Genomic DNA, 14,301 nt, shown 5'->3' with positions numbered 1-14,301 from the left:
TAATAAATTGATTAGACAATATAATGTATTTCAATAAGGGTAAATATCCCATGTAATAAATTGATTAGACATTATAATGTATTTCAATAAGGGTAAATATCCCATGTAATAAATTGATTAGACAATATAATGTATCTCAATAAGGGTAAATATCCCATGTAATAAATTGATTAGACATTATAATGTATTTCAATAAGGGTAAATATCCCATGTAATAAATTGATTAGACAATATAATGTATTTCAATAAGGGTAAATATCCCATGTAATAAATTGATTAGACAATATAATGTATTTCAATAAGGGTAAATATCCCATGTAATAAATTGATTAGACAATATAATGTATTTCAATAAGGGTAAATATCCCATGTAATAAATTGATTAGACATTATAATGTATTTCAATCAACACTTGGTCTTTACGAACACGTGTTCCAAGATGAGTGTTTATGTCAAATCTACATCCCTCAGAATATATCTTTAGGGTAATAAATGTACAATTAAAATACATGAACTAAATGTTAATAAATGGTGAATGTGATAACACTGAGTTGATATGAGGGCATTTAAAAGACACAAAGCTTTTCAAACTGTTTGGTTTGTAGCAGCTAATTATTAAGACATAACAAGTGTTCACTGCATTCTACAAAGTGTTCACTGCACACTACAAAGTGTACACTGCATTCTACAAAGTGTTCAATGCACACTACAAAGTGTACACTGCATACTACAACGTGTTTACTGCATACTACAAAGTGTTCACTGCATACTACAAAGTGTACACTGCATACTACAAAGTGTTCACTGCATACTACAAAGTGTTCACTGCATACTACACAGTGTTCACTGCATACTACAAAGTGTTCACTGCATACTACAAAGTGTTCACTGCATACTACAAAGTGTTCACCGCATACTACAAAGTGTTCACTGCATACTACAAAGTGTTCACTGCATCCTACAAAGTGTTCACTGCATACTACAAAGTGTTCACTGCACAATACAAAGTGTACACTGCATACTACAAAGTGTTCACTGCATACTACAAAGTGTAAACTGCATACTACAAAGTGTTCACTGCACAATACAAAGTCTACACTGCATACTACAAAGTGTTCACTGCATACTACAAAGTGTACACTGCATACTACAAAGTGTTCACTGCACAATACAAAGTCTACACTGCGTACTACAAAGTGTACACTGCATACTACAAAGTGTTCACTGCGTACTACAAAGTGTTCACTGCGTACTACAAAGTGTTCACTGCATACTACAAAGTGTTCACTGCATCCTACAAAGTGTTCACTGCATACTACAAAGTGTTCACTGCATACTACAAAGTGTTCACTGCATCCTACAAAGTGTTCACTGCATACTACAAAGTGTTCACTGCACAATACAAAGTGTACACTGCATACTACAAAGTGTTCACTGCATACTACAAAGTGTTCACTGCATACTACAAAGTGTTCACCGCATACTACAAAGTGTTCACTGCATACTACAAAGTGTTCACTGCATCCTACAAAGTGTTCACTGCATACTACAAAGTGTTCACTGCACAATACAAAGTGTACACTGCATACTACAAAGTGTTCACTGCATACTACAAAGTGTAAACTGCATACTACAAAGTGTTCACTGCACAATACAAAGTCTACACTGCATACTACAAAGTGTTCACTGCATACTACAAAGTGTACACTGCATACTACAAAGTGTTCACTGCACAATACAAAGTCTACACTGCGTACTACAAAGTGTACACTGCATACTACAAAGTGTTCACTGCGTACTACAAAGTGTTCACTGCGTACTACAAAGTGTACACTGCATACTACAAAGTGTTCACTGCATACTACAAAGTGTTCACTGCACAATACAAAGTGTACACTGCATACTACAAAGTGTTCACTGCATACTACAGTGTTCACTGCATACTACAAAGTGTTCACTGCATACTACAAAGTGTTCACTGCATACTACAAAGTGTACACTGCATACTACAAAGTGTTCACTGCATACTACAGTGTTCACTGCATACTACAAAGTGTTCACTGCATACTACAAAGTGTTCACTGCATACTACAAAGTGTACACTGCATACTACAACGTGTTCACTGCATACTACAACGTGTTCACTGCATACTACAACGTGTTCACTGCATACTACAAAGTGTTCACTGCATACTACAAAGTGTACACTGCATACTACAGTGTTCACTGCATACTACAAAGTGTTCACTGCATACTACAGTGTTCACTGCATACTACAAAGTGTTCACTGCATACTACAAAGTGTACACTGCATACTACAGTGTTCACTGCATACTACAAAGTGTACACTGCATACTACAAAGTGTTCACTGCGTACTACAAAGTGTTCACTGCATACTACAAAGTGTACACTGCGTACTACAAAGTGTTCACTGCATACTACAAAGTGTTCACTGCATACTACAAAGTGTTCACTGCATACTACAAAGTGTACACTGCATACTACAGTGTTCACTGCATACTACAAAGTGTACACTGCATACTACAAAGTGTTCACTGCATACTACAAAGTGTTCACTGCATACTACAAAGTGTTCACTGCATACTACAAAGTGTTCACTGCATACTACAAAGTGTTCACTGCATACTACAAAGTGTTCACTGCGTACTACAAAGTGTACACTGCATACTACAAAGTGTTCACTGCGTACTACAAAGTGTTCACTGCATACTACAAAGTGTACACTGCATACTACAAAGTGTTCACTGCATACTACAAAGTGTACACTGCATACTACAAAGTGTTCACTGCATACTACAAAGTGTTCACTGCATACTACAAAGTGTTCACTGCATACTACAAAGTGTTCACTGCATACTACAAAGTGTTCACTGCATACTACAAAGTGTTCACTGCGTACTACAAAGTGTTCACTGCGTACTACAAAGTGTTCACTGCATACTACAAAGTGTTCACTGCGTACTACAAAGTGTACACTGCATACTACAAAGTGTTCACTGCATACTACAAAGTGTTCACTGCATACTACAAAGTGTACACTGCATACTACAAAGTGTCCAAGTGCATTGTAATAACTATGCATCCTAGACAAAGGAAAACAGTACTTTGGTCAATCCGTCTATAAGAACAAACGTTTTGGCAGCAGGACACGATGAAGGAGTTGTTGACCTGGATATTCCTTCAGCTTCCTACAACTGCACACAAGCTGACTCAAAAAGCAGCATTTCAATTATATATTTATTGTTATACTTTCTTTATAAAAGTTCATGGGGGTCTACATCATTTGAATAATATAATAATAGTCCTGTCCTGTGCTGTCCTTTCCTGTCCTGTCCTGTGCTGTCTTGTGCTGTCCCCTCCTGTCCTTTCCTGTCTTGTGCTGTCCTTTCCTGTCCTGTCCTGTCCTGTGCTGTCTTGTGCTGTCCTTTCCTGTCCTGTGCTGTCTTGTGCTGTCCTGTGCTGTTGCTGCAGATAATGTGGTGGGGGGGGGGCAGCCAGGTGTGGAGGTGTTTGGGTGTGACGGGGTTATCTGTGTCTGAAAATAGATCTCACAAGGCCCTCAGTCTGGCCAGTAGAGCTTCTACATCAGAGTCTCCATTAGTGTTGCTGGGACATGATGAAGACTCTCTCTCTACCTCAACCTCTCTCTCCTTCTCCCTCCCTCTTCCCATCCCTCTCTCCTTCTCCCTCCCTCTTCCCATCCCTCTCTCATTCTCCCTCCCTCTCTCTATCCCCGTGTCTCGGTCCATCCCGGTGGTGGTTGTGGGTTTGTGTCCTCCTGGTTCCCGACGCAGCGGGCCCCTGCTCCTGGCCGTGGCAGACCCCGTAGCGTTGGGCGGATGTCCCTCTGTGTCATAATGAGCCTCCTTTGTGGACGCCACTCCACTCTGTCCTCTCGCCGCCGCCCCCATCACCGCCGCTGTGCTCACATTGATATTCTGCCGGGACCGCGACCTTTGTAAAGGTGTCTTTGTGTTTTCTGAGGGGAAGAGAGAGAGAGAGGAGGAAGAGGAGGAGGAGGAGAGATGAGAAAGAGGGATAAGAAGGGTAGTGAGAGAGTCAGAATGAGAGTTGTACACACACACACACACACACACACGTTTCCACTATGATTGTAGAGGGGATAATTAATGTCAGTGATGTCTCATGTGGACGATTCACCAGTCAGTGTGCCGGCTGAGTGACCCAACCCAACGAGCCAGGAGACGACCCAACCCAACGAGCCAGGAGACGACCCAACGAACTAGGAGACGACCCAACGAACTAGGAGACGACCCGACGAGCCAGGAGACGACCCGACGAGCCAGGAGACGACCCGACGAGCCAGGAGACGACCCGACAAGCTAGGAGTCGACCCGATGAGCCAGGAGACGACCCGACGAGCTAGGAGACGACCCAACGAGCCAGGAGACGACCCAACGAGCCAGGAGACGACCCAACGAGCCAGGAGACAACCCAACCCAACGAGCCAGGAGACGACCCAACGAGCTAGGAGACGACCCGACGAGCTAGGAGACGACCCGACGAGCCAGGAGATGACCCGACGAGCTAGTAGACGACCCGACGAGCTAGGAGACGACCCGACGAGCCAGGAGATGACCCGACGAGCTAGTAGACGACCCGACGAGCTAGGAGACGACCCAACGAGCTAGGACACGTCCTATTAGATAGCTCTAGTGTCCTATTAGATAGGTCTTATAAACAGACAGTGACTGAGTATCCTATTTGATAGGTCTAGTGTCCTATTAGATAGGTCTAGTGTCCAATTAGATAGGTCTTATAAACAGACAGTGGTCTAGTGTCCTATTAGATAGGTTTTATAAACAGACAGGGATCTAGTATCCTATTAGATAGGTCTAGTACCCCCACACCCTTCTCCTACCCCCTTCACCCCTCTCCTACCCCCTCACCCCTCTCCTACCCCCCTCACCCCTCTCCTAACTCCTCACCCCTCTCCTAACCCCTCACCCCTCTCCTAACCCCCTCACCCCTCTCCTACCCCCTCGCCCCTCTCCTACCCCCACACCCCTCTCCTACCCCCACACGCCTCTCCTACCCCCACACCCCTCTCCTACCCCCACACCCCTCTCCTACCCCCTCACCCCTCTCCTACCCCCTCACCCACAGTGGAGTTCCGGGGACAAACTGCAGCCTATCCCCTTTATACGTATAGGGATCTGGTAAAAAAGTAGTGCACTATGTAGGAAATAGGGTCTAAAGTAGTGCACTATGTAGGGAATAGGGTCTAAAGTAGTGCACTATATAGGGAATAGGGTCTAAAGTAGTGCACTATGTAGGGAATAGGGTCTAAAGTAGTGCACTATGTAGGGAATAGGATGCCATAGGGCTCTGGTCTAAAGTAGTGCACTATGTAGGGAATAGGGTGCCATAGGGGAAGCAGCAGTGTGTCCAGGGTTCACAGCGTCTACTAGGGAAACGGGCTGAACAGGGTCTCAGTCCTGTCTGAATGAACACTGTGTTCTGGAGCAGCTTCAAATCAACCAGCCCGAGTTCTGCACTGGGGGGTCTGTCTGACTGGTGATTGGTTGGCCTAACCCTCTTAGAAACCCAGGGACAACGGACAGACAGCAAGGTCCTGTAGGCTGTTATTACACAGAGTTAATTATACTGAGAGGCAGAGGCAGAAGCAGAGAGAGAGAGAGAGAGAGAGAGAGGCAGAGAGAGAGAGGCAGAGAGAGAGAGAGAGAGAGAGAGAGAGAGAGAGACAGACAGAGAGTCTGGGTGTCTCAATAAGAGGACACGTCCTGTCTCAATACAAGGACACGTCTTGTCACAAAAGGAGGACACGTCTTGTCACAATAGGAGGACAAGTCTTGCCACAATAGGAGGACACGTCTTGTCTATCAATTACTTATACTGAACAGGTTTGATTATTTTAGGCTGTTGACCAATAGAAAGTGTTCTCTGGGTCACATGTTCTGCCACTGTTGCAGCTTCCTGATAGGTGGAGAGAGGTGAGGTCAACCCTGGCAGTTGTCTGTCTATACAGAGGAGGTAGTTTAGATTGGACCTGGGCTACAGAACCCAATGAGACACATCAGTCAGAGACTTCAATACAGCTCTGAGCTGAGGCCAGAGGGTTTATATTAGTTTGACTGGGATGACTAACCGCCATTTCACAGTGATTTCACATTTCACAGTCTGAATAGTGAAGAGATGTGGAGAGAGGGAGAGCAGGGAGAGTGCGAGAGAGATGTGGAGGGAGGGAGAGCAGGGAGAGTGAGAGAGAGATGTGGAGGGAGGGAGAGCAGGGAGAGAGAGAGAGAGAGGTGGGGGGAGGGAGAGCAGGGAGAGAGAGAGAGAGAGGTGGAGGGAGGGAGAGCAGGGAGAGAGAGGTGGGGGGAGGGAGAGCAGGGAGAGAGAGAGAGAGGTGGGGGGAGGGAGAGCAGGGAGAGAGAGAGAGAGAGGTGGAGGGAGGGAGAGCAGGGAGAGAGAGAGGTGGGGGGAGGGAGAGCAGGGTGAGAAAGGGAGAGAGAGAGGTGGGGGGAGGGAGGGAGAGCAGGGCGAGAGAGGGAGAGAGGTGGAGGGAGGGAGAGCAGGGAGAGAGAGAGATGTGGAGAGTGGGAGAGCAGGGCGAGAGAGAGAGAGTGAGGTGGAGGGAGGGAGAGCAGGGAGAAAGAGAAAGAGATGTGGAGAGTGGGATAGCAGGGCGAGAGAGGGATAGATAGCAGGGTGAGAGAGAAAGGTGGAGGGAGAGCAGGGAGAGAGAGAGAGATGTGGAGAGGGGGAGAGCAGGGCGAGAGAGAGAGGTGGAGGGAGGGAGAGCAGGGAGAGAGAGAGAGATGTGGAGGGAGGGAGAGCAGGGCGAGAGAGAGAGAGATGTGGAGAGTGGGAGAGCAGGGCGAGAGAGGGAGAGAGGTGGAGGGAGGGAGAGCAGGGAGAGAGAGAGATGTGGAGAGTGGGAGAGCAGGGCGAGAGAGGGGTGAGAGAGAAAGAGGTGGAGAGTGGGAGAGCAGGGAGAGAGAGAGAGAGAGATGTGGAGAGGGGAGAGCAGGGCGAGAAAGAGAGAGATGTGGAGGGAGGGAGAGCAGGGAGAGAGAGAGAGAGAGGTGGAGGGAGGGAGAGCAGGGCGAGAGAGAGATGTGGAGGGAGGGAGAGCAGGGAGAGAGAGAGAGAGAGGTGGGGGGAGGGAGAGCAGGGAGAGAGAGATGTGGAGGGAGGGAGAGCAGGGCGAGAGAGAGGTGGGGGGAGGGAGAGCAGGGCGAGAGAGGGAGAGAGAGGTGGAGGGAGGGAGAGCAGGGCACAGACTGTGTGTGAGGACAGCTCTGAGGACAGACTGTGTGTGAGGACAGCTAGGCTCTGAGGCCAGACTGTGTGTGAGGACAGACTGTGTGTGAGGACAGACTGACAGCTAGGCAAGCTAGGCTCGGAGGCCTCAGAGCATAGCTGTCCTCACACACAGTCTGGCCTCAGAGCCTAGCTGTCCTCACACACAGTCTGTCCTCAGAGCTGTCCTCACACACAGTCTGTCCTCAGAGCTGTCCTCACACACAGTCTGTCCTCAGAGCCTAGCTGTCCTCACACACAGTCTGTCCTCAGAGCTGTCCTCACACACAGTCTGTCCTCAGAGCTGTCCTCACACACAGTCTGTCCTCAGAGCCTAGCTGTCCTCACACACAGTCTGTCCTCAGAGCTGTCCTCACACACAGTCTGTCCTCAGAGCCTAGCTGTCCTCACACACAGTCTGTCCTCAGAGCCTAGCTGTCCTCACACACAGTCTGTCCTCAGAGCTGTCCTCACACACAGTCTGTCCTCAGAGCCTGTGATACGAACTGCGTAAACACTCAGAAACTACAGGAACCCTGTGATACGAACAGCGTATAACACTCAGAATCTACAGGAACCCTGTGATACGAACATCGTTTATGAACATCAGTTGAATATAACCTCTTGGTGACAACAACAACAACAACAACAACACAGTAACCGCTAAGGAATTCTGGAATGTTCTGATTACACACTTCCTGTTTCAACGTTAAACAGAGATTAAACTAGTCTTCTGTTTCAACTTCCTGTTAAAGTTCTCTTCATCCCCCCCCCCCGGCCAGACAGTGTTCTGGTTGGTACGGTAACAGCTCGCAGTCCTGGGTTCAAATAGTACTTAGTACAATAGTACAAAACAACAAACAAAAACTTTAAAATGCTTGCAGCGTTGGCTTTATCCTGCCTGGAGTGCATGACGGCCGGGGTTTTCACCTTCTACACTATTCGATGGGTTTCATTTATCCAGGCAAGCTCAATCGACCCCAGACTGAAGTACATCACGTGATTTCAAATAGTGTTTGAACCCAGGTCTAGTACGAGCGCTAGCCTGTTACCTTCCTTCAGTCACAACGGGTTTGTATTTCACACGGAGGGAGACGGCGATCCTAAATGGCACCCTATTCCCTAAGTAGGGCGCTACTTTCGACCAGGGCCCCACAGGGCCCAAGCACTACGTAGGGAATAAGGGTTCGGCATTGAGGAGACAGCCTGCCCTCCCTGACAGCGCTCAACATCCAGTTCTCAGAGACTTACTTACGAATTCTAAAACAGCCTCAAGTCTTGCTCTATATTTTATACAAGTTGAATATTTTAAAATATCAACCCACTCAACAGCCAATGAAAGCATTTCTTACTGGGACCGTCTGTGCTAAAAATAACATCTCATCTGTCCTATCACATTACAGAGGGATTCATCACCCTTCTATCACGCCCTTCATCCTACAGACAACTTCACTCTGGTAAACAGGCCGTCCGCATCAACACAGCTTACTCCATCCCTCTCACTCCCTCCCTCCGCTCCTCATCCCTCTCTGCCTCCATCCCTCCCTCCCTCCATCCCTCTCTCTCTCTCCCTCCGCTCCTCATCCCTCGCTGCCTCCATCCCTCTCTCTTTATCTCTCCCTCCATCCCCCTCTCTTTATCTCTCCCTCCATCCCCCTCTCTTTATCTCTCCCTCCATCCCCCTCTCTTTATCTCTCCCTCCATCCCCCTCTCTTTATCTCTCCCTCCATCCCCCTCTCTTTATCTCTCCCTCCATCCCCCTCTCTTTATCTCTCCCTCCATCCCCCTCTCCCTCCATCCCCCTCTCTTTAACTCTCCCTCCATCCCCCTCTCTTTAACTCTCCCTTCATCCCGCTCTCATCTCTCCATCCTTCTCTCCCTCCATCCCAGTCTCTCCCCCTCCATCCCAGTCTCTCCCCCGCCATCCCTCTCTCCCGCTCTCCCTCCGTCCCTCTCTCAACATCCCTCTCCCCCTCCCTCTCCCTCAATATCCCTCTCTCCATCCCAGTCTCTAGAGAGTCCACTGTAGGGAGAGTTAAGTTCCCTCCCATCTCCTCAGCAGCATCACAGTTACAACAGGACAGCAGAGGCAGCATAGCATCTCTATAGTGATATGTTGACCAGAGGAGTGAATTGTCTCTATAGTGTTGACCAGAGGAGTGTATTGTCTCTATAGTGTTGACCAGAGGAGTGTATTGTCTCTATAGTGTTGACCAGAGGAGTGTATTGTCTCTATAGTGATATGTTGACCAGAGGAGTGTATTGTCTCTATAGTGATATGTTGACCAGAGGAGTGTATTGTCTCTATAGTGATATGTTGACCAGAGGAGTGTATTGTCTCTATAGTGTTGACCAGAGGAGTGTATTGTCTCTATAGTGTTGACCAGAGGAGTGTATTGTCTCCATAGTGATATGTTGACTAGAGGAGTGTATTGTCTCCATAGTGATATGTTGACTAGAGGAGTGTATTGTCTCTATAGTGTTGACCAGAGGAGTGTATTGTCTCTATAGTGAAATGTTGACCAGAGGAGTGTATTGTCTCTATAGTGATATGTTGACCAGAGGAGTGTATTGTCTCTATAGTGATGACCAGAGGAGTGTATTGTCTCTATAGTGATATGTTGACCAGAGGAGTGTATTGTCTCTATAGTGATGACCAGATGAGTGTATTGTCTCTATAGTGTTGACCAGAGGAGTGTATTGTCTCTATAGTGTTGACCAGAGGAGTGTATTGTCTCTATAGTGTTGACCAGAGGAGTGTATTGTCTCTATAGTGATGACCAGAGGAGTGTATTGTCTCTATAGTGATATGTTGACCAGAGGAGTGTATTGTCTCTATAGTGATGACCAGAGGAGTGTATTGTCTCTATAGTGTTGACCAGAGGAGTGTATTGTCTCTATAGTGTTGACCAGAGGAGTGTATTGTCTCTATAGTGTTGACCAGAGGAGTGTATTGTCTCCATAGTGATATGTTGACCAGAGGAGTGTATTGTCTCCATAGTGATATGTTGACCAGAGGAGTGTATTGTCTCCATAGTGATATGTTGACATGAGGAGTGTATTGTCTCCATAGTGTTGACCAGAGGAGTGTATTGTCTCCATAGTGTTGACCAGAGGAGTGTATTGTCTCCATAGTGATATGTTGACCAGAGGAGTGTATTGTCTCCATAGTGATATGTTGACCAGAGGAGTGTATTGTCTCTATAGTGATATGTTGACCAGAGGAGTGTATTGTCTCCATAGTGATATGTTGACCAGAGGAGTGTATTGTCTCTATAGTGTTGACCAGAGGAGTGTATTGTCTCTATAGTGATATGTTGACCAGAGGAGTTTATTGTCTCTATAGTGTTGACCAGAGGAGTGTATTGTCTCTATAGTGTTGACCAGAGGAGTGTATTGTCTCCATAGTGTTGACCAGAGGAGTGTATTGTCTCTATAGTGATATGTTGACCAGAGGAATTGTATTGTCTCTGTAGTGTTGACCAGAGGAGTGTATTGTCTCCATAGTGTTGACCAGAGGAGTGTATTGTCTCCATAGTGTTGACCATAGGAGTGTATTGTCTCTATAGTGATATGTTGACTAGAGGAGTGTACTGTCTCTATGGTGTTGACCAGAGGAGTGTATTGTCTCCATAGTGTTGACCAGAGGAGTGTATTGTCTCTATAGTGTTGACCAGAGGAGTGTATTGTCTCTATAGTGTTGACCAGAGGAGTGTATTGTCTCTATAGTGATATGTTGACAAGAGGAGTGTATTGTCTCTATGGTGTTGACCAGAGGAGTGTATTGTCTCCATAGTGATATGTTGACCAGGGAAGTGTATTGTCTCTATAGTGATGACCAGAGGAGTGTATTGTCTCCATAGTGATATGTTGACCAGAGGAGTGTATTGTCTCTATAGTGTTGACCAGAGGAGTGTATTGTCTCTATAGTGTTGACCAGAGGAGTGTATTGTCTCTATAGTGAAATGTTGACCAGGGGAGTGTATTGTCTCTATAGTGATATGTTGACCAGAGGAGTGTATTGTCGCTATAGTGTTGACCAGAGGAGTGTATTGTCTCTATAGTGTTGACTAGAGGAGTGTATTGTCTCTATAGTGATATGTTGACCAGAGGAGTGTATTGTCTCTATAGTGTTGACCAGAGGAGTGTATTGTCTCTATAGTGATATGTTGACCAGAGGAGTGTATTGTCTCTATAGTGTTGACCAGAGGAGTGTATTGTCTCTATAGTGTTGACCAGAGGAGTGTATTGTCTCTATGGTGATATGTTGACCAGAAGAGTGTATTGTCTCTATAGTGATATGTTGACCAGAGGAGTGTATTGTCTCTTTAGTGAAATGTTGACCAGAGGAGTGTATTGTCTCTATAGCGATATGTTGACCAGAGGAGTGTATTGTCTCTATAGTGTTGACCAGAGGAGTGTATTGTCTCCATAGTGATATGTTGACCAGAGGAGTGTATTGTCTCTATAGTGATATGTTGACCAGAGGAGTGTATTGTCTCTATAGTGATATGTTGACCAGAGGAGTGTATTGTCTCTATAGTGTTTGGCAGAGGAGTGTATTGTCTCCATAGTGTTGACCAGAGGAGTGTATTGTCTCCATAGTGTTGACCAGAGGAGTGTATTGTCTCTATAGTGTTGACTAGAGGAGTGTATTGTCTCTATAGTGATATGTTGACCAGAGGAGTGTATTGTCTCTATGGTGTTGACAAGAGGAGTGTATTGTCTCTATAGTGATATGTTGACCAGAGGAGTGTATTGTCTCTATAGTGTTGACCAGAGGAGTGTATTGTCTCTATAGTGATATGTTGACCAGAGGAGTGTATTGTCTCTATAGTGTTGACCAGAGGAGTGTATTGTCTCCATAGTGTTGACCAGAGGAGTGTATTGTCTCTATGGTGATATGTTGACCAGAAGAGTGTATTGTCTCTATAGTGATATGTTGACCAGAGGAGTGTATTGTCTCTTTAGTGAAATGTTGACCAGAGGAGTGTATTGTCTCTATAGCGATATGTTGACCAGAGGAGTGTATTGTCTCTATAGTGTTGACCAGAGGAGTGTATTGTCTCCATAGTGATATGTTGACCAGAGGAGTGTATTGTCTCTATAGTGATATGTTGACCAGAGGAGTGTATTGTCTCTATAGTGATATGTTGACCAGAGGAGTGTATTGTCTCTATAGTGTTTGGCAGAGGAGTGTATTGTCTCCATAGTGTTGACCAGAGGAGTGTATTGTCTCCATAGTGTTGACCAGAGGAGTGTATTGTCTCTATAGTGTTGACTAGAGGAGTGTATTGTCTCTATAGTGATATGTTGACCAGAGGAGTGTATTGTCTCTATGGTGTTGACAAGAGGAGTGTATTTTCTCCATAGTGATATGTTGACCAGGGAAGTGTATTGTCTCTATAGTGATGACCAGAGGAGTGTATTGTCTCTATTGTGTTGACCAGAGGAGTGTATTGTCTCTATAGTAAAATGTTGCCCAGGGGAGTGTATTGTCTCTATAGTGATATGTTGACCAGAGGAGTGTATTGTCGCTATAGTGTTGACCAGAGGAGTGTATTGTCTCTATAGTGTTGACCAGAGGAGTGTATTGTCTCTATAGTGATATGTTGACCAGAGGAGTGTATTGTCTCTATAGTGTTGACCAGAGGAGTGTATTGTCTCTATAGTGTTGACCAGAGGAGTGTATTGTCTCTATGGTGATATGTTGACCAGAGGAGTGTATTGTCTCTACGGTGATATGTTGACCAGAGGAGTGTATTGTCTCTATAGTGAAATGTTGACCAGAGGAGTGTATTGTCTCTATAGTGATATGTTGACCAGAGGAGTGTATTGTCTCTATAGTGATATGTTGACCAGAGTAGTGTATTGTCTCTATAGTGATATGTTGACCAGAGGAGTGTATTGTCTCTATAGTGAAATGTTGACCAGAGGAGTGTATTGTCTCTATAGTGATATGTTGACCAGAGGAGTGTATTGTCTCTATAGTGATATGTTGACCAGAGGAGTGTATTGTCTCTATAGTGATATGTTGACCAACCAGAGGAGTGTATTGTCTCCATAGTGATGTGTTGACCAACCAGAGGAGTGTATTGTCTCCATAGTGATATGTTGACCAGAGGAGTGTATTGTCTCTATAGTGTTGACCAGAGGAGTGAATTGTCTCTATAGTGTTGACCAGAGGAGTGTATTGTCTCTATAGTGTTGACCAGAGGAGTGTATTGTCTCTATAGTGTTGACCAGAGGAGTGTATTGTCTCTATGGTGTTGACCAGAGGAGTGTATTGTCTCTATAGTGATATGTTGACCAGAGGAGTGTATTGTCTCTATGGTGTTGACCAGAAGAGTGTATTGTCTCTATGGTGTTGACCAGAGGAGTGTATTGTCTCTATAGTGATATGTTGACCAGAGGAGTGTATTGTCTCTATAGTGATATGTTGACCAACCAGAGGAGTGTATTGTCTCCATAGTGATGTGTTGACCAACCAGAGGAGTGTATTGTCTCCATAGTGATATGTTGACCAGAGGAGTGTATTGTCTCTATAGTGTTGACCAGAGGAGTGTATTGTCTCTATAGTGTTGACCAGAGGAGTGTATTGTCTCTATAGTGTTGACCAGAGGAGTGTATTGTCTCTATAGTGTTGACCAGAGGAGTGTATTGTCTCTATAGTGAAATGTTGACCAGAGGAGTGTATTGTCTCTATAGTGTTGACCAGAGGAGTGTATTGTCTCTATGGTGTTGACCAGAGGAGTGTATTGTCTCTATAGTGATATGTTGACCAGAGGAGTGTATTGTCTCTATAGTGATATGTTGACCAACCAGAGGAGTGTATTGTCTCCATAGTGATGTGTTGACCAACCAGAGGAGTGTATTGTCTCCATAGTGATATGTTGACCAGAGGAGTGTATTGTCTCTATAGTGATATGTTGACCAGAGGAGTGTATTGTCTCTATAGTGATGACCAGAGGAGTGTATTGTCTCTATAGTGA

General features: G+C 45.5%; 1 protein-coding gene across 1 annotated transcript in view; it reads right to left on the bottom strand.

Annotated features, from left to right (window-relative positions):
* Positions 1-3,241: 3,241 nt before the first annotated feature.
* LOC149970068 (protein diaphanous homolog 3-like) overlaps positions 3,242-14,301 on the bottom strand; it is a 359,874-nt gene continuing 348,814 nt past the window's right edge. The window contains exon 14 of the mRNA XM_090228749.1: positions 3,242-4,001. Coding sequence (XP_090084875.1) covers positions 3,571-4,001 — 431 coding nt within the window. The 3' untranslated portion in view covers positions 3,242-3,570. The remainder of the gene's footprint in view (positions 4,002-14,301) is intronic.

The sequence above is a fragment of the Oncorhynchus mykiss genome, unplaced genomic scaffold (assembly GCF_057628025.1).
Source record: "Oncorhynchus mykiss isolate SJ-2025 unplaced genomic scaffold, ASM5762802v1 scaffold98, whole genome shotgun sequence".
Classification (NCBI taxonomy): Eukaryota; Metazoa; Chordata; class Actinopteri; order Salmoniformes; family Salmonidae; genus Oncorhynchus; species Oncorhynchus mykiss.
This window is presented reverse-complemented; position numbering and strand designations above follow the sequence as displayed.